This window comes from Trachemys scripta, chromosome 9 (assembly GCF_013100865.1).
Source record: "Trachemys scripta elegans isolate TJP31775 chromosome 9, CAS_Tse_1.0, whole genome shotgun sequence".
Classification (NCBI taxonomy): domain Eukaryota; kingdom Metazoa; phylum Chordata; order Testudines; family Emydidae; genus Trachemys; species Trachemys scripta.
In genome coordinates, this window is record NC_048306.1 from 97565516 (window position 1) to 97587243 (window position 21728).

The following is a 21728-nucleotide window of genomic DNA, read 5'->3' on the forward strand; positions in this document are numbered from 1 at the left end:
CTACGCATCAGAGATCTCTTTTCAGACAGACATGAAGGCAGAGGAAAAGATAATGGTGGAACTGTGATATAAAATGATTAGAGAAAAGTCCCCATCAGCATTTGTTTCCTTTTCTCTTACACCACCTTAACTGGAGCCAGCCACGCACTGTTATGGATTCTTTGCTTCAGTCTTCACGGCTGAGGATGTTAGGGAGATTCCCAAACCTGAGCCGGCTTTTGTAGGTGACAAATCTGAGGAACTGTCACAGATTGAAGTGTCACTAGAGGAGGTTTTGGAATTAATTGATAAACTTAACATTAACAAGTCACCGGGGCCAGATGGCATTCACCCAAGAGTTCTGAAAGAACTCAAATGTGAAGTTGCAGAACTATTAATTAAGGTTTGTAACCTGTCCTTTAAATTGGCTTCTGTACCCAATGACTGGAAGTTAGCTAATGTAACGCCAATATTTAAAAAGGGCTCTAGAGATGATTCCGGCAATTACAGACCGGTAAGTCTAACGTCGGTACCGGACAAATTAGTCGAAACAATAGTTAAGAATAAAATTCTCAGACACATAGAAAAACAAACTGTTGAGCAATAGTCAACATGGTTTCTGTAAAAGGAAATCGTGTCTTACTAATCTATTAGAGATCTTTGAAGGGGTCAACAAACAAGTGGACAAGGGGGATCCAGTGGACATAGTGTACTTAGATTTCCAGAAAGCCTTTGACAAGGTCCCTCACCAAAGGCTCTTACATAAACTAAGTTGTCATGGGATAAAAGGGAAGGTCCTTTCATGGATTGGGAACTGGTTAAAAGACCAGGAACAAAGGGTAGGAATTAATGGTAAATTCTCAGAATGGAGAGGGGTAACTAGTGGTGTTCCCCAAGGGTCAGTCCTCGGACCAATCCTATTCAACTTATTTATAAATGATCTGGAGAAAGGGGTAAACAGTGAGGTGGCAAAGTTTGCAGATGATACTAAACTGCTCAAGATAGTTAAGACCCAAAGCAGACTGTGATGAACTTCAAAAAGATCTCACAAAACTAAGTGATTGGGCAACAAAATGGCAAATGAAATTTAATGTGGATAAATGTAAAGTAATGCACATTGGAAAAAATAACCCCAACTATACATACAATATGATGCGGGCTAATTTAGCTATAAGTCAGGAAAAAATCTTGGAGTCATCGTGGATAGTTCTCTGAAGATGTCCGTGCAGTGTGCAGAGGCGGTCAAAAAAGCAAACAGGATGTTAGGGATCATTAAAGAGGGGATAGAGAATAAGACTGAGAATATATTATTACCCTTATATAAATCGATGGCACGCCCACATCTCGAATACTGCGTACAGATGTGGTCTCCTCATCTAAAAAAAGATATATTGGCACTAGAAAAGGTTCAGAAAAGGGCAACTAAAATTATTAGGGGTTTGGAACGGGTCCCATATGAGGAGAGATGAAAGAGGCTAGGACTCTTCAGCTTGGAAAAGAGGAGACTAAGGGGGGATATGATAGAGGTATATAAAATCATGAGTGATGTGGAGAAAGTGGATAAGGAAAAGTTATTTACTTATTCCCATAATACAAGAACTAGGGGTCACCAAATGAAATTAATAGGCAGCAGGTTTAACACAAATACAAGGAAGTTCTTCTTCACGCAGCGCACAGTCAACTTGTGGAACTCCTTACCTGAGGAGGTTGTGAAGGCTAGGACTATAACAGCATTTAAAAGAGAACTGGATAAATTCATGGTGGTTAAGTCCATTAATGGCTATTAGCCAGGACGGGTAAGGAATGGTGTCCCTCGCCTCTGTTTGTCAGAGGATGGAGATGGATGGCAGGAGAGAGATCACTTGATCATTGCCTGTTAGGTTCACTCCCTCTGGGGCACCTGGCATTGGCCACTGTCGGTAGACAGGATACTGGGCTAGATGGACCTTTGGTCTGACCTGGTACTGCCGTTCTTATGTTCTTCCTTTGCTGTAACGACCTTGACAATTTTCATTATTAGCCATTTTCAGGCTCTTCTATCTAGCCCATTTAAGCTTCTGTACTAGAGCTGAAACAAATATTCTCACATCTCCTTCTCCGCTCCCACTACTTTGAGATTTGCCCCCCGTGAAAAATAGCTTAAACATTAAAGAGATCGGACCAGGCACTCTGTGATTTGCACACTGCATTCATTTTTCCATATGGTATATTTTGTTCCAGGTGTTTGAGTCACGGGACCAACACATGGCCTCAGGTGTGATCCAGACCATTCACACCACAAATCCTCTTGACACAAACTAAGATGGAGCTGTGCTACTTCAGTCAGCTGAAGAGGTTAGAATATGGCTTAAAATCAGTCAGCCGGCTGAGCCCTGATTTCACAAAGACCTCATGGCTTGGGTTAGAGAGTAGAAGGAAACTACCCAGGTCTCTCCACTGCTGTTTTTCTGAAGAGAGTATCCTACACTCAGCCATAGCCCTGAGGCAAATGATCTCCAGCACGTGCTTTGGGGCCGTTACACAGTCATGGAAACCCCTTTTGCTACTGACCAGGGAAAGTAACCAGCATATGCCAGGACAAATTCATCCTCAATGTAACCAAAATCAGGGATGAATTGGTACCATATACCATGTCCTATGTGCCAAATGCCAGATCTTTTCTGACCTAAGACACCAAACAAGGTAGAGCTCTTTGCAAGAGATGTGAGATAGCGTATGACTCTGCTCCCCATAGGATACTGCCTATGTGAATAATAGTTACTGGGAAGTCATAGACACCTCTCTCAAGGGATCCCTCCATTGAGAAAACAGAGTAATGGGATGTCATGATCAGAACAATAACTCAGTTCTCTAAAGAAAAGCCCAATCGCTGCACTGGTAAGCTGTCCAGCCGCATCATTTTTTAAAAGTATATGTAAGGCAAGAGAACCAGAGTCCCTATTGCATTAGCGGGGGAAGCACATGCAAGTATTAACAACCCATCTAAGGAATATTTACAGTCCTTTCCTGTCCCAGCAAAGCAACATGTCAAACAACAGAGGAAGAACCTCCTACCCCTACGTTCAATAATATTAGATATATTTTATATGCAGAACAGCCACCTTAATTGGGGCAGATGTCACATTCTACTTCCACAAAGCAAGAAGAGGAGAATTCCAGGGCTCACATCGGTCAGGTATCAGCAGAGAAATATGACAAAGCAATTTCCTATAATTGTTTCCAAGAGTCATTTATATGGGAAGATTTTAATGGAGATGTTGATTAATCTCTAACTCTCAGGAGATCCACTTCTAAAGCATAAGCAGGAGCCACCATCTAAAACCATGGGTTTCTGTCTTTGCCTGTTGGAAACATTCCTATGAATTGCAGTTAACATACCAGACTACGTCAAAGACCTTCTTCCTTTTCCCATTTGTACCTGCTCACTTTTTGTGTGGGTGACACACCGGGTCAGCTTCTTAACACTGCGTAAAGTATTAACGCTGATTTTCAGATAAATGAACCCATGGGAGAGCAAAGTTTTGACACGCTCTTGGTGAAGAACCCTACTTTTTTCGCGATCATACATCTCTTAACACCTTTTGATTCTTCTTACTCGTGTCTCAGTACTTGACTGTTATTACTCCTGCTTCAGGAGTCCCATCTTCTTAGTTAAATGAAGTGGCTACCAAAGTTATCCAATGTGATGCAGAAGTACAAGTGCAGAAATGCAGTCTTTAAATCCATCAATTTCTTTCAAAAACACCTAAGAACGCTGGGTCAATGCAAACCTCACACAAGTGGCAGATCTCCTTCTTAAGTGTGCAGTTTGCGGACAAACAGAATTTAGTCTAGTCCATGTCTAGTTCAGTTCTTAACTTGCGTAATATTATCTTCCCAGTTTTGCACCATTTGGCCTCACTTTCTGCCCCATTCACCTCCAAACCCAGCGCCTATTGCTCAAAAATAAGAGATCAACTGCTTTAGTGAACAACGTGGTGCCCCCACATCAATCAGGTGCAAAGACGCATTTGGTTACTTTCACAATAAACTCAAGTCAAAACACAGTGTTTCAAGCACAAAAGTGTGTGTGTGCTGGGGAGAGCAGCCCCAGGGAATAACACTGAAGCCATCAGTCATCTCAGAGCCAGTTGTTTATAATGGTGATCATAAAGACAGCTCATGCACCTAGTTTACTTTCCTTTTAAACGTGCATACACCATTTTTGTAGCTAGTCTTCCTGTCCATCAGCTTCAAGCAGTTGAAACAAAGGAGAACATTTATCAATAGGCCTCTCCTGGATGGACCTGAACTGATGATCTCATACTTAAAACTACCAATCATATGTAAGTTTGTTTCTATTTGTTTCTCTGTCTGGTATTTCTAAGGCACCTATTTATTGCCTTGCCATCTAAGTGTCCCGGTTCCAAATGAAAGAATAGACATTAAAATCTCTGTGATTATGGACCCATAAGCTTCTTAGCAATTGAAGTTTTAATGACCCAATGATGAAAGCTCCCATTACTATGCATTTAGTACAAATAAAAAATAAGAAGAAGACTTTAAACACTAAGCACTTAACTGTATTCTGGAGCTATGGGGAATTGCAGACAGAAGGACTGAGTGTGTCATGGAGGAGAACTGAACTGAAGAGAATATCGGGGGAAAGCGTATGCTGTACATATAGCTGCAAGCTAGGAGGGAAGCTCACAGACCTTCTAAGGTCCAATGGAGCAGGTTCCCCTCCTGCAGACCTTAGCAAAGGGAGAAAGTGGACTGGGGAAGAGCACTGGCTGGAAATTGGATAGCCATGGCTAGTAGAGGATCCTGGATGTGGGCTGGAATTAGGGAGCAGGGCTGCAGAACAGGAACGAGGACTGGCTGGGGAACCGAGGCTGGAGGTGGGCAGTAAGGATTCATAGATACATAAATTGCACGAACTATAAAACCAGACGGGACCATTGTCTGACCTCCTGCATCACACAGGTCATAGGATTTCCCTGTGTTAAATCTTGTTTGAACTAGAGCGTATCTTTTAGTAAAGCAATCAATCTGGGTTTTAAAATTTCCAGTGCTAGAGAATCCACCCCCTTATTTCGAGTCTGATTTTCTCTAACTTCAGCTTCCAACCACTGAGATCTTGCTAAGCCTTGGTCTGATAGACGAAGATCCCTGTAGCATCCAGTTTCTGTTCTCCATGTAGGTGTTTATAGACTGTCATCAAGTCACTCCTTAACCTTCTCTTCGATAAGCTAAATAGATTGAGCTCCCTGAGTCTTTCGCTGTACGGCAGGTTTTCCAATTCTTTAGCCATTCTTGCGGCTCTTCTCTGAATCCTCTCCAATTTACCAATATCAGCAGTGGTCAAACCAGTGCCAAATACAGAGGTAACATTACCGCTCTTGGCTGGAGACTGATCTGATATGACCAGGGATCAGGTGAAAGAATCACATCTGCAGTGGGAAAATTTTGTACCCCAGGCACAGAAAGCTTTAATTGACACAACTTTTACCAGCGAGTGCCCTGAGCTTTTTAGTTGGTGGGAGCGTGGCATCCTATCGAATCACAGAACAAAGGAAATTCAAAACAAAGCCTTAAGACACCAACCGTAACACTATATTCACACATTCATTTAACAAACATTCTCAGCGACCAGCAGCTAAACTCTGCCCCGAAACAAAACACACAATAGCTACAAAATGAACTTCATCCATTCATCACCACTCCCTCTCTCATTTGCACAAAAACACATTCATATCTTACTCTTATTCACACAAATGTTGTTTAAAAGGTCAATCTACAATCCACAAAATCGAAGATATTTTACCAATTCACCACCACCTGAGTATCTGTCTTACCCATGTAATCTTTCTTGGGTATTTCTATACCACCCAGCAGCAGAATATATAAGAGGGATCCAAATGACAGTCTTCCTCTTCTGAGCAAAATAATTCCATGTAAAGTATCATTAAAACAACACTGCATGAACAGACACTGTTCTTACACCAGATCATAAAAATATGTCCGTCAATTTCAAATAGGAATTATTAATGTCACAATAAACCATCCAACTCGGTACTGCAGATACTGAGGGCTGTGATGGTGGTGGTTAATACCTGGAAATTCATACTACTCTTCTTTAGATTATCATAGTGCCTAGAAGTCCCTGTCATGGATCAGGACCCCATTGTGCTAGGTGCTGAACGAACACAGAACAAAAAGATACAGTGTAAGTTCTTTGGGACAGGGACTAAGAACAAGACACAGCAGATGAACACAGACAGTCAGGGGAAACAAGGAAACAACGTTAATGCGACCGGCAGTGTTCTCAGCAAACCAGTGGCCTCACCATTGTCAGTTTTCTGTAACCTCACAGCAAAGGAGAGTTTTAAGGAGTGTTTTGCAGGAGGATAATAAATTTGTGTTGTGGATGTTTGCAGGGATCTATTCCCAAGCGTGAGGGGCAGCCTGGGGGAAGGCATGATGGCGTCTGCTTGAAAATTTAACCATTGGGCAATGGAGCCTGACAGCATGGGCTGACAGGAGATGGGAGTTGACTTTTCGATACTGTTTAGAGTTGATGTTGTGGGGAGGAAATACTCAGGAGCGCCCTTAGTTGAGTTAACTAAGTTTTTGGTAGGAGAATAAATATTGAGTTTCAACTGTGAGGTAGTTATATATTATTCCCATTTTACAGAGGAGTAAACTGAGACAGATGTGAAAATAGGGTGTCCACGTGTCCAGTTTTCGACGGGAAAATCCGGATGAAAAGGGAACCTGGCAGTGCTACTGACTACTACTGACCAAACACACGATGCCTGGTTACTGCGGGTGAGGGAGGCACCGAGTCATCACCCACGCCAACCCCTACTCAGCCGGCGCCGCCTCCTACCTGCGTCAGGCGGCTGCAGCTCCCAGCCCCAGTTCCGCAGACAAGTCCCTCCCAACCCAGGCCTGGGGCAGATGGGGAAAGCAGCAAGTGATGGTGAGGGGGAGAAGAGGAGAGAATGAGGGTGGGGTCTTGAGGAAAAGAGACATGGCAGAGGTGGAGTCTTGGGGGAAGAGGCAGGGCGGGGAAGGTTCCGGCACTCCTGCTGGAGTGTCCGGTTTTTAAATATTACGAAGTTGGCAACCCTATGTGAAAACCAAACCCAAGGTCACAATGAAGCAGTGGCAGAGCTGAAGTTCTGGTTCAAAGTTTCTTGACTAGGCAAGAGACCACAATGCCTCCTCATAACGTTAACAGGAATGATGACAGCATGACACAGTGATAAATGTCATTAGCAGAACTGGCAAGGTCATTAGGTCGTAAGCTTTGTGCAATCAATACTGAACATAAGGCAGAACCCAAATGACACTTAGCACGTAGAAAGAGGGCTCAAAAATCCCTTGGAACAAAGAGAGCAAAAGTATTCTGTCTCCTTACAACCCCTGGCAATGCAACCCTAGCTTTCTGGGTGTCTCCCCTCCCAACTCCCTCCTGCTATGTGATTATTGTTTCCTTTAATCTGATCATTAATTGCTCTTGGTTTCCTCTGTTGTAGTTTGTCTCCCATTGTTTGGGATTTACATTACTCCACAGGAAATCAGTGAGAGGTCCAGTGATTAGAAAGGTGTGTTTCCTGTTAGGGCCGACCCTTGCTTGCTCAGATACAGAGAACAGACCTTCTACAGAACTACACCAATGTAGCAAAAGAAAGTCATGTGAACAAAAGCAAAGGGACTATAATTTGGTTATATTAAAAGCTACATGAATTCACTTTGTCCTGTACAATATAACTATACACACACCCCGGCAATAGCTTTCTGCACAGGTTTGGATTTTTAATTTCATTTGTGAGTGTAGAGTTCATCACCACGTGGTGATCACTGGCATATATAGAAAGGGGAGGTATGGTGCAAACGTCTTCTTGGCTAAATACGTCTCAATCTTACTGTCCATTACCCTGCTATGTCCCTGCTGTGGGGAAGGCAGAGATTCTCTGGAGCGGAAGATGCCACTCCGAGAAAATAATGCAGTTTGGGGATAGAAATGCCCCCTAGGTACTGATTAGGTCAAACTGATTCTCTCCTGTGCCCTAAAGCAGGTTTGGATCACATCTCTCCAGCGGCGGCAATCGAGTGCAGCAGCTTTTTAACTGGGCTCTGTTTTACAGGCCTGAACAAAACTAGATGCCTCTCATTTTTCACAAGGTTACCGCTGGACAGGAGCTCCTTCCCCTGGCTAAACCGGTCCATTTCAAATGTGAAGAAGCTGCTTTAGCATAAAACCAGCCTCAGAGGTGCAGGCACACGCGGTTTCCATTCAGCACAACATTGCAAGAACAGAATCTGTGTGACATAGCTGGTGCTATTTCATGTGCTATCCCAGGGCAGTCAGAGCGCACAGTAATCAGAGATATTTACCACCTCTAACATCTATTAGGTTATCTAGTCCATCCCCTTTCCAATGCAGGATTGCTCTTTACTGTAGATTCCCTGGAGTTCGGAGGGTAAGAAATGCTTTCACTTGTGAACCTAACAAAACCACGCTATTACCTATTGAATGACAAGCCTCAAATATTTAAGCATCTGTCCCAAAAGAGAAGGTTAAAAATGAACTTTCCACGTGAGGCTGTTCAGGGCGGGGAGGGAGATTATTTTCCCGACAACATTTCTAGTCTCATTTTAATGATAGAAAACAATGGAGCTTTCGTTAAGATTAAGGAACTTTGTCTGCCAGCCTGATCGACCCCTCTGTTCTCAGAAGTACAGCCACCTCCCGTAGTTTCACAGGAGACGTAGCTCTATGGCTGTTGACCAGTGAAGTCAAAAGGAGCTCTTAGCTCGAGTCCAAAATACCTGTTTCTACTTGCCAAATAGAATACACACGCAACACAACTGATATAGCCCCACTTACATTGTTACAGATAAGAAACCACGTCATTTACGTCTCTTGTATTGAAACGCATCCACTGTACACACAATTAAACTGTCTTAGATAACGTTTTAATTCTTTTCCCTGCCCCGAGAACTGATCTGAGTGCTGCTGGAAAATATGATTATTCCAACTACAATATAGCACAGGAAATGATGCTTTGGAGATGACCCTTTTTGTAGTGAAATATGTGCTCCGTGTATCTAAATGCCTTGATCAAGTTATTACATCATCAGCATTTATTTCCATTTATAAGATTTGTATCCATGAGAGTCAGTCAAGAATTCTGTAAGAGCGATCACTCTTCCCTTATCTATTTTGTCTAGTAGATTTCAACCCAACTATTTTCCTTTGGTTTCCTGTGTTATTAGGTGTCCTGTATCTGCAGGTTGGTGAAGTTATATTTAAAAAAAACTGCCACAAAATCCTACATTTTTATTCAAGTCTGATTTTCCCTTTGAGTCTTTAGACTAGTGGTTCCCAAACTTGTTCCACTGCTTGTGCAGGGAAAGCCCCTGGTGGGCCAGGCCGGTTTGTTTACCTGCTGCGTCCGCAGGTTCGGCCGATCGCGGCTCCCACTGGCCGCGGTTTGGCGCTCCAGGCCAATGGAAACTACTGGAAGCGGCGCGGGCCACTGCTTTAGACCAATCAAGAGACCAAAGGAGTCCAACTTGGGTTTGCTCAAGTAAGGGCTGAGAGGAGGGGTGAATAGCCCCAGGACAGTGTGAAGCACCCTGTTACGGACGCCGAGATTACTGACCTGGTCTAAACGAAGAGCACCATCAATGAAGCGCTGTTTGCGCAGATGCTTGGCGATTTGGTGGAGGTTCAGGACAGCTTGGTGAATTTCGTCGACTGTGTGCTGGGGAGAGACTGGAGGCAGTTCTTCTGGCCCAAAAACCTTGCTGGGGTTTTCAATCATACTCTGTGCATGGTCATAGCTCAGCTTCACGCAGGAACAGATAACGGTTCGCCCGAACCATTCATCGAGGATCTGCAAAATCAGAAAATGTAAACAAAGTCATTAACTACAAGAGGAGGATCCTGCCATCCTTCACACCAGCTTATGCCTTTTTTCCTCATGTTAAAAATAAGAAAGATCCAATTAAACAGAGAAGGGGCTTGTGTGCAGATTGGTAGATAGAACCCTGAACACGGGCACCTAAACTTTGCCCAGGTGACAGTCTAACTGGAAACCTACTAGAAGCTGGAGGGTCACATCTAATATGCAGCACGAGTGTGGCCAAGAGAGAACATAAGCTGTGCCCTGAGGTTAATAGTCTTGCTTGGATCAAGACAGGGGACTGCCTGCCGGGACCTCCATGTCAGACAAATGTTTGTAGGCTACACTGTAGAAGTACATGGGCTGTACGTACTTTGGCCCCTGTTGGTCCAGACCTACCAATCTCCATCCCTCTCATTTCAATGGGTCTTAAACCCATTATTCAGGCCAGGGTTCAGCCCAAAGAATCGCAAGGAATAATCCGTGAGTTTCCACAATCTTTCTGATCCAACAAAGAAACGTTGCCAGTAAGCGCATATGAAATCAATTAAAAAAAATTCAAACAGAAACCACCCATATTTTTAAACTATTTAATAAAATGTCTCTCTGGAATTTAATCTTAAATTATTCGTTAGGACAGAAAGGAAAAGAGCCACATTTTTGGATGCAGCATGGTACCAACATTGCAAAGCTGCTCAGAGTGGTGAGAATGTGACGGGACAACGGGGAACGGGCTTTGGGTCAGGGAATCAGACTCAAAGGGTGACGGGGCGATGAGAAGTTTGGAGAAGAAGGTTGAGGGTAAAACTAAGCAGAAGTGCTTAGAGGACGAGTGGAGTGTTTTAATTCTGGCTCGACTCAAGCGGCAATCTCACACTCTCCGTTGGAGCAACAGGGCCACTCAAGGAGGAGGTACCTTTGGCAAGCGGGAGTATCCCAGGTCTCGGTAAGGCAGAGTGAACCAGGGCATTGCCGGAGGAGGGCATGAACTGGGGAAGGATTTGCCATTGACTGAGCTGATTCACCCCCCTTACACTCCTCCTATTCACCTCCTTAGTGCACCAGCATGCGCACATGCAGCATAACTCAACAGACTGGAGAACTGCACATCACTGGGCATCTAGGTCTATCTCCTATTAAATGAGGTCATGTCCTGAACACTGGGACACATTTTTCTACGTCTTCAGCAACTAGAGGGTAAGATCTTAGGATTTAAAGTTTTCAGAAATGTAGCTGATGATGTAGGGGGTGTGTATGTGTGTATATCATATACGTGCATTTCAGAGAAATTATTACAATTAACAGAACTTAAGGAATTAGCTATCCTCCTATTTTAAAAGCTATTCTGTCCGATCTCTGCTCCACTGCGTCCTATTAAGTTTAGTTTAACACTCGTTCTGAGTTGTAGGGTGCTACTTTTACTTGGTCACTGACACATAGTGAGAGCTACTGCCAGGCTGGTCTGTTTCTAGCAGGCCTCCTTCCCCTTCTATATACTGACTGTGTTTTGGTAACGCTGAACCCAGGAATTTGAATTCCAAGACTCTGCACTCTTATGCAAAACACATTGGGGCTATTGTAAAAGTTCCCAACCCTTCTGGATGCCATGTTGTTAATATAAGAAACTTCATTCTTCTGCCACTGTCCGAGAAATCAGAAATGATATCCAAGGGAAAATGCTGGTCTCTTGCCCCCTACGATCGACGAGTAATGACTACTCAGAAAAGTCTATATTTCAGTGCTTAAAAAAGCTCTGGAATTAAATTAGTGCTATTTTTCAATGTCACACACCTTATTTCCAAAGTCTATTCTTTAATGGCAGACAATGGCAGATCACTATGGGGAAAAGGTTTTCTTTTTGATGGAAACCATGAAACTTTACACACACTTTTTTTTTTTTTTGTTGTTTTTTTTTTTTTAAAGTTTCTCCCTTCCCCTCTGTTTGTGGTGTGTGGGGGGTTTGTTTTGTTTTCTTCGTTTGTCTGTTTAAATCACTGGGGCAAAAAACTCCCTATCAAAAGCCAGGGAAGTTTCCTGTAAGGTAATAAGCCGCTGCAGGATCTCTTTAGACACTACGCCATGGGCAAAAGGAAAAATACAAAAACAATTAGCAGGTTAAAGAAAAATAAACCGTTCACGTTTTAATTAGACAAAGGGGTCCTCAAGCACCCAGAAAGATTTTGCTCAAAGTAGTGAAATGAGTGTCGGACAAGGCTGAGTTTCCTTTATTGGAACTGAACTTCTAATTTCATTCATCCACACAAACCCTCTGTAAATAAGGGAGCGCTCTCCTAGCCTGACATTTAAATGTTTTATCATCTCCCTTTTCTTGTCAATGTTCTAATCTCTAGCTATTGGTAACAGCTGCATTAAAACAAGACCCTTATCAAACCTGGTTCTCACCACTGTAAGATCCAAAACTATAATGATTTAGGCACTTAGGTATTAATTATGTCTAGCCGTAGGTGAAATAATTCCATCCAGTAAAAAATGAAGAGGGCTGGACAAAAAGCAGAAAAGGAATTCCTAGTAAAAGCAATGCTTCTCCCACAGCAGAGGTGAATAAAATCCTGGATTTTACAAGTTAACCTATAGCTGGCTTCCTCCTTAATATGGAAGGTGCAGCAAGGAGAATTCAGGTACGAACATGCAAAGTTACATTTTGATCTGAATGAATCATCCCTGATTTGGGCAAAGCTGGGAACTCGTTATGCAGCTTGTAGACTAAGTTAATGAATGGACCTAGCTGAGAATTTCCTTGACCTTGTAGTTAGATCACGGGTTCTCAACCAGGGAATGGGATCCCATTGGGGGACAGTCCTCAAACAGGTTTCAGGGTGTTGACACCATCTTCCTTTAGTTTATGGCTAGTCTGAAGTAGGTACCAGGACTCTCCTATTGGACCATGGGATCACAGTATGAAAAAGGTTGCGAACTAAAATGATGCTGGTTTTCAAAAGATGGCGTACAACCGCATATCTAATTTTCATGAACCATTACTGCACATGTATATTGGTATCAGTGCAATCAGCTAGTTAAAAGTCTAACTAGCCATTTGCATGCACATTTGTAGTAACTGTACGTGCAGTTTGCATTGCATGTTTGGAAAACTGGACTCTAAATGTTTTCAAGGTTGCTTTCTCGGGCAAGCTTTGCTTTAAAGAAGGGAACAAATGCAATCAACTAAAGTTACAATGGTATTCAGTTCCAGAACTAAGATGTATCATATAACGCTTCATTAGTATTAGTATTATTATAACCACCACCACACCTCCTAGCAGCCCCAGTCATGAATCAAGCCTCCATTGTTTCAGGTGCTGTATAAAAACAGAACACAAAGATGGTCCTGCCCCAAGGAGCTGACAATCAAAGTATAACACAAGCGACAGCAGATGGAGGAATACAAGGAAACAATGAGACGAAATAGGTGATATGCAGTGGGCACAGCCACACATTTAGATGTTTTTCAGTATGTTAATGAAGGATTAACTAGGAGGAATCAAGGGCAAAACCCCACAAACCCGCTAGTTTGGCCAATTTGGCAGAGGACAGGAATTTTCTTCAGGTCTCAAAATCGGAGACAAATTTTAGCCTGGAGAGTGTTAGCTGTCCTGGGATTAGATAATCTTGAAAATACAGATACAGGATGGGAAGCCCAGTGGCGCTAAAGAGCAGTTGATCAAGATGGAAAGTTTACCACTGACAAGCAAGTCTGTTTCTATACCGTATTTGTATTCACCCTCCTTTATTGTTACCAGGGTGATTTGCTTGAAAGTTGGCTCTTGATTTTTAGAAGTTCATCTGTTCCTGTTGCTTAATCCCCACCTGGAAATCTCATATAGCAGTGGAATTGTGACATCATAGTTTCCTTGTTGTTGACATAACCGTAGTATTGTACCTTCAGGGTTGGAGTGGGAAGCAGGAAGAGGAAGAGCAGATAAGCTCTTAAACAGAGATCCTATTTCAGACAGTTGTCCGAACAGTCACCAAATGGATAGGGAGAGTAGAGAGAACTACAACAAATGTGGCATGTAAACTGGGTAGGTTCCAAATGATGTTTGGATAATGGTTTGCTTTGGAATCAATCGCCCAATGAATAACAATATTATACTATATTGCACAACAGATCCACTCCTGCTCTTGACGTTTATGTAAGATCTCTCTCTGAATTTTCCTGCCATTTCTCTCTAAAATATCTTTATTGTCCCTCACAGGAAGCAACATGGACCAGATTTCTGTTTTGCTGCCTGAAATTTAAACGTTCAACCAAAATCTCACTTTTCCTGCCTGACTGACAAAAGCAGAAGCCAAATCTTCCAGAGTTCTGTTAATTTCCCTTTGGGAAATATCGGATACAGTACAATACCGCCACAGGAGATCAACCAGCCTGTGTGTAAACACAGGCTGGCCATGTTCATGGGAAGGCGAAAGAACAGGCACTACCATTAACAGCTGGTGCTGACTTCCCCTGCTATTTTATCTTCTGGACACTAGTCACCATCCCTGACCCCTCGAAGGCAGCTGAGTAAGCTACTGCAGTGTGTTATGGAGTATGCAGTTTTGTGACATTTGGTTCTTTTCAACCGGTATAAAGTGCACTTTAATATCACCTCTACTAGTACTAAGATACTGCTTCTAATTGCGGTTTACTGGGTTTTCACACATACATTAAACAGATTTTATGGAGACATTGAAATAGATTTTGGATACGTCTTGCCCACATGAATGCATATGGATGCCTGTTGTCGACACTTTCTAACAAATCTAGAGCAGATGGTAGTGGTTGAGAGCCACGAAGAAGCACTAATTACATCAGGTGTCTCAGACCACAGCAGTTGACCGTCCTCAGCAGCATTGTGTTTCAAGCACCACAGAAAAGGAAATGGGATAGAACCTTACATGCTAGTTTATGTGCGGTGCACAGCAGTGGAATTCAGAATGGGGGCTGCATCTCAGCTGCAATATGCCTCGTTCTGCCCACAATGACACAGCGCAGCTCAGTTCTTGAAACATATTGCATCAAGGTGACAATATTGGAGCAGTTAATACACAGATCCTTGAAAAGGCACTTCGCAGGCGGCACGCCAGAACTTCCTACTGAAGTTCACAGGGCTGCACAAGCTGTAGGCCAGACAGCATGGCCTTTTATGCTTGTGTGTAGCGCTAAAACAGTTGATTATAATGCAATGAGTGATTTCAAAAGCCCCACAAGATGGCACCAGTCTTCGGAAAGGGTTAAAGGACAGCCATTGTTTTACTTATTAAAAAATCAGTCACTCCCATGTAGGAATCTATCGGCATTTTACTGGCAGACGTATTAACGGGAGGTTTGTTTGTATTGCAAGGGATAACTGACAAGTCCTTACCCTATAGTGGTTCTGTCAGGCAGTGCTTTATAAAATCAACGGCAAAATACTGTTTTGTAGACCATGTAACAAGGTGCTCATAAGGCCCCTGTGTTCCGAGCCTCTCTCCATGTTACATCATCATTCCTTACTGCTCTGCATGCCACTGACAGAGAACTCGAAGATCAAAGGCCACGTTCAGCAAGCAGAACGGCCTATTGACAGACTTCACCTCTTCCTAACCCTGAACAGAGAAAATGATCCCATTTCTCCTGCCTACACAAGCACCACAGTGTAGTAGCACTAGAGGTGCTTTGCCCTGACTCTCAAGGATAAGCTCTTGGAGAAAAGCCAAGCTGGAAAAAGGGTTGTGGTTGCCGTCTCCTCTTAGAAGGAGTAAGGTTCATTAACTTGCCTTCAATTCTTATTCAAACCCAGTGACCCAAACTTCCATTCAGACTTGAAAGGCTTCCCAGGAGAAATCTGTTTGTTGAGTTGGCCCTAGGCAATCAGCCTTGCAAAAGGAAAGCATAGACTCTGATGTCAGAGACCTTTCCCTACTGGAATGCAGCCTGACTTCAGAGATCAGCATCCCCAAGCAGACATGAGGAAAGAGACGGTGACTCCTCCAAAAACTTTCACTGGCTGAAATGTGGTGGATCTAAGTCTTGTTCTAAAACCAAGCATCAATATCTAAGAGGTAAGAGTTAGCCAAACGAGTACCTGGTATTAGAGGGTGTCTTGAGCAATTACAATTCAAGATCCAGAAAGCTGAAGATTTCCCAAACAACAGTCTAAATCTTTTATAATGCTAGCGATGGGCCTAGAACTGGAGACAACACTGACGACGTTCCGCTGCAGCTGAACTTTGCAGTGCAGCCTCATTGCTAATACGTACAATGAGATTCTGAGCCTTCTGGAGCAATGTGGACATTTACAATGAAGCCAAACTAATTTTCATTGGAAAGGTCACCTCAGGATCACATCACCCCAAAAACCAGACACCCCAACAACCTTGGCAAGGACACAATGCATAAAAGCAACACGCTCATGGGAGAGCAGCAGGCTTGAAATACAAAAGAACTCTTCCTGTTTTCCAAAGCCTTTTAGGGAGGGGACACGCAGTCACTGTTCTGAGACGGCCCTGCCACCATAAAAGCAACCAAGGAGCAGACTGTTATGCTGTCCAGAGGGATGGGAGATAAACAGAGAGAAAGAAATGAAGACCCAGGAAGAGCTGACTGCTCCCCTCACCACCGGTTCAAACACGAAGACAAGTGGACTATCAATTGATGCCTTCAATGCCAACGTGCTGTACCTGCATGCCTGAAATCATGAGAAATAAAGGTGATGTTTGTTTACACATTGCACAGCCCTCAAAGAGTACAACTGGGTCTTTTTAAAAGGGCTACATCATGGTATGCACATTAATATACTTTCTAGTTCTGTAAGTAATAACCCAAACTCATGATAAAGGGCATAAACTGCCCACCACAGGGATCAGGAAGGAATATTTTCCTCAGTCACAGCACTGCGTAACTGGCTAAATGTCGGGGGGGCTGAAGGCGCTGAATTAATATCTGGTGCTTCAGAAAAATGTAACTATTCCTGGAGACAAGATCCTGAAGAGACAAGTGGCCTAATATGGTGCTGCAGAAATCCTCTGTTCCTAACATTCATTCTCTCTCCCAGTCACCGTCAATAACACTGATTGTTTCCATCCCTCTCATCACGAGGATGTTCCAGTCAGTTGTTCCACAGAATCCTATCCACAGGACACAGTGTTCACGGGATGGGGGAGACTCTTGAAGCCTTTATTTTGAGCAGACATGTTCCTGGATTACCCATGTTAGTACTCTGTCTGTTTACATCAATGTGGCCCAGTGCTGCTGCTGACCTTGCCCATGAAGAGTCACCAGGAAGAATGAAGGAGACAGGGTGCACAGGGTTACCTTGCCTTCTGGAGTCATTTTCCACATTACAGAAAACGTCAGTCTGTCTTTCATAGGATTGAGACTGCACAACTCCTCGCAAAGCAGCCTGGGAAGCATAGGGATCACCTGAAAAAACAAGACAGCATGGGTAAGGACATTCACTTCTTGTGTCCTGACTCCCCCAAGGCACAGGTCCCCAACAAAAAGCAAGGAAAAGGTCTAAACAGAGTCACTTAAATGGAGCATCTCTTCAGCTCTCAAAGTTACAACCTCTATGCCTTCTGCAGCCTTCTCGCTGCCACTTTAACACTGGGAGGGATGGGGGAAGCTCAGCAAAGTATAACCGGAAAAGGCAGGAGTTTTCCAGTGGTTAGAGGCATAGGAGTCTTGCTTGATTCTGTTCCCTGCTCTGTCACATGCAGACTGACATTAGGTAAGTAATTTAACTTGCCCTAATCTGCCCTCTGCAAAATAGGTATAATACTTCCCTATGGCTACGTCTACACTACCCGCCTGAATCGGTGGGTAGAAATCGATCTCTTGGGGATCGAATTATCACGTCTCGTCGGGACGCGACAATCGATCCCCGAATCGACACTTGTACTCCATCAGCGGAGGTAGGAGTAAGCGCCGTCAACGGGGGACCCGCGGAGGTGATTTGCCGCTGTCCTCACAGCAGGGTAAGTCGGCTCCGATACGTCAAATTCAGCTACGCTATTCGCGTAGCTGAATTTGCGTATCTTAAATCCCCCCCGTAGTGAAGACGTAGTCTAAGTCACAGAGATGACACAAGGCTTTACTGAAGTTTGTACAGCACTTTGGCAGCCTGGGTCAAAAGGCAGTGGAGATATTGGCTAGATAACCAAAGAAAAGCACTTGTTTTATGACTACCCTACATGCAGTAAAGGGATTGAGAAGCCAAGACAGGGAACAAGGATTATTTTTATTGTACTCGCTTCCAGTTCAACACAATACCAGTGTATATCAGAACCAGACAGAAGTCATTAGTTGGGATTTCATCTGTGAAACAGTAGCCCATGACCAATCAATATTTGTTAAGCTGATCCCAGATGCCTATCAAATCAGTTATTCCTAAACGGACTATAGCCAAGAGTAAAGGTTTGGGGCCCAGGTCTCCTGCTGGGATAAACCAACGTAATTCCAGCGATTTCAATGGTGTTGTGCTGATTTACGCCAGTGAGGAGTTCGTCTCTCTGGTTATTTTCCAGGTGACGCCTGTGGAAAAGATCATATTTAGCAGCCATTTAGTGAGTCAAATCTTACGATTTGAAGTTTCATTTTTGTATTTCCTCTCTCATTATTGACCCTTTTAAAAAACAGTAAATACACTAATCAAAATGTGCATATTCTTATTGTTTATATAGGGTCAGAAATGAGCCTGGTACTTTACAGATAAGGAGGAACACAAATTTCCTGCTCAGAAGAGTTCGCAAAATTAATATTTTAGATATTGAGTTTAAGTTTTATTTCTACTGTTAAATCCCACCACCATAGTAAACATAGAAATAGGACTATCTAAGGGTATGTCTTCACTACCCGCCGGATCGGTGGGCAGCGATTGATACAGCGGGGATCGATTTATCACGTCTAGTCTAGACGCGATAAATCAACCCCTGGGTGCTCTCCTGTTGACTCCCGTACTCCAGTACCGCGAGAGGTGCAGGCAGAGATGACAGGGAAGCGGCAGCAGTCGAAGACACCACAGTAAGTCGATCTATGTACGTCAACTTCAGCTACGTTATTCACATAGCTGAAGTCGCATAACTTAGAGCAATCCCCTGCAGCGTAGACCAGGGCTAAGTCACATTAACATGCACTGTTCCGAATCCCGACACCCATGTTTTAGAGATAGTTCTGCTGTATCTGGAACTCTGATGAATAACTGGGCTCTCAAAAAGCACAAGAAATAAAAATTAGGGTCTCTATTTTTTTTTTTTTTCAAAGAACACACATTTCATATTTACCTTTAGCTTTCAAAGAAAGTTCTTAGAATATTTAATCACATTTGTAGTTTGGCACTAGACCATTGCTCATAAATCCACTCTAATTGCACTGTGTATTAATGCCAAAAGATTAACTGTATGGTCTCTTGACAATTCAGGAGCCACTTTCAACATGAATCAGCAGTGCTGGTTCAAGTGGAAGGTCAGAAGGGCAAAGATTATGATAAGCTGTTTCCCGCAACACAAAGGCCGTCAACTGTGTTATTCCAGTTGTGAAAAGCACGTTAACAATACTAGTAAGTTCATAATTTACAGATATACTACGTGAGGTCTGCCATGCTGCCTGGAAAGCCCAACAACACAAGGTTATAAATTTAGAATGAGCTCTGTCAACACACAGCAGAAAAGAGAACATAGGCGTTCTGTAGAGAAAGGTTATGGGATGTTGGAAATTCCCACTTTACTAAAATCTCATGTGATTGTTTTGAGTAAAATCCTTACTGACATGTACAGATCACACAGAACAAGTGGTAGTCGTTCAATAAAATTCCTAAATGCATAATCCAGAATAAAGAACGCAGTTGCAGGTGCCTCTTCTTTGGAAAACTGTCATCTTGTGATAACTGAGACTACGGAGATCACATCCAAAAATCCATAAGGACCCACACTCTGGGATGGGGGCATCTGAAAGCACTGAACCCAAGCAGGCCTCTTTGTTGATATCAATGATACTTGATTTGAATACGTTTGTGTATGACAGCTTTCCCCTTCCCTGATCTCCTACTGAAACAATAACATTCTGCTAGAGAAATACAGGATCCAGTATGCTTTGCATGAAATCTGTGGTGACCCTAGGCATAAAATATAGCTCAGATGATATGAGGGGATGCTCTTGTTTTAAAAAGTTCTCTTAAGTGTACTTGAACACGATTAATAACTGACTCAAGAGGCTATAATGGCACAGAAGGGGTTCCGATGATGTAAAACAAAGCTTTAACTCAGATTATAATTATAGTACTAAACACTCATCTTCAAGCAATTAATTGTTACAAACCTACTATATCGAGTAGAGAAGTATTACTCCCATTTCACAAATAGGGAAAAGGAGTTAGAGGCAAACGGATTTGAATGAAGCCAGAGAAGTCATCGTGCAAGGGTTGTTTCAATTCACAGTCCTGTTTTAGGCCTTGATTCAGCAAGGTACTTAAGTGAGTTGTCCCACTGATGTCAATGGGACTTCTCATGCACTTAGTTACATATACGCTTAAGTGCTCTGCTGAATTAAGTCCTTAGTTCTGTGTTCAGGCCACACCTCCATAGTTCTGGTCAGTTGTCTGCATCTGTTTAATATCCGGATTCTCCTACATATTTTACATAGAGAATAAATTCACAGTTGTGACATACAAAGTTTGGGTCATGCTTGCACATTTCGTCTCATGGCCTGACCACTAAGACGATACAGTCAAATACTGTAAGACAAACTAAGCATCGGATTTCTTAAGGCATACGAGGGCAGTATTTATACATAAAGCAGCAACAGTTCTGTCAGGTTTTGAGAAGAAAGGCGATCTTAGGGGGTGTCCCCTGGCTCCTTCTTTCACCAGAAAAAGGCTTTTGCAATAGGACTTGAAGTAGGAGGAGCACTCTGCTTTTCAGATATAACATATGTAAAGATCTGTGAAAGATTTGTAAAGTATCAGTGATGCATAGCGGTGTCTCGAATAATCAACGGAGGCCTCATCTCTTCACATGCCTTACCCTTAGAACGTGCAAGGTGACCGTCTGCCAAGAGATAGCAATGTATGCCAGCCAGTACATGGATTACTATGGAATGTAGATATTCAGCTGGTTGAAATGTAGGGAAAGAATTCTACCTTAAATGTGAACTGGCTTCCTAGGCAAATAACAATGGGCTGGCTACGATGAGGCCCACCTCCTCGGGCTCTGTTTTTACTGTAACTGGAGCGTGGCACATCACTGAACTAAAGTGACCACCACGATCACAGGTACAGGGATTGACGGACTCTCACTTTCAATTACTCTGAGAAATACAGTTGCAGAGATCGAATGGTAAAACTAGAAAAAACAGTCTTCCAAATGTGGAGTGGGGAGGTAGTTAACAGCCCCCAGGAAAGTCTTTCTAATGTGCAGTAGAACCCAACTGTGTAAAACAACGAAAAGTGCATTTACTTCAGTAAGAATTAGAGGCTGATGAATACAACATTCTCTACTACAGGTTTGCATTTTAAATCAAATGATAGGCAGAGGGTTTAGCGTTCCCTCTCTCCATTCAGATAAACCTTCTTCCTGCCCATCTCTGAAGTGCGAAGCTGAATTAGCGACGGCCCAGCAAGCAAGCATCTTGAGGGAAAGTTGTTTCCTTTTGCCATGTTTTATCTGCTCCCCACGGTGCTTTCTGAGTCAGTTACAAATCTATATGACAAGCTTTGTGTGCATCCGAGGGGATGCGGACGAGAGCTGAGAGAGACCAGATGTGAGGAACTGGGGGGGGGGGGGGGGGGGGGTCACTTTCAATTACTCTGAGAAATACAGAAAAGGGGAGGGGGGTTTGGGAAAAAAGAGGGAACAAGAGGGAGGTGGGCAGGC

The 21728-nt window shown here is 43.2% G+C and overlaps 1 protein-coding gene across 1 annotated transcript in view; it reads right to left on the reverse strand.

Annotated features, from left to right (window-relative positions):
* The window catches only part of DIS3L2 (DIS3 like 3'-5' exoribonuclease 2), a 267320-nt gene that overhangs the window by 79353 nt on the left and 166239 nt on the right, over positions 1–21728 (reverse strand). The window contains exons 14-15 of the mRNA XM_034780543.1: positions 17176–17283; positions 9636–9869 (exon numbers count right to left, since the gene is read on the reverse strand). Coding sequence (XP_034636434.1) covers positions 9636–9869; positions 17176–17283 — 342 coding nt within the window. The remainder of the gene's footprint in view (positions 1–9635; positions 9870–17175; positions 17284–21728) is intronic.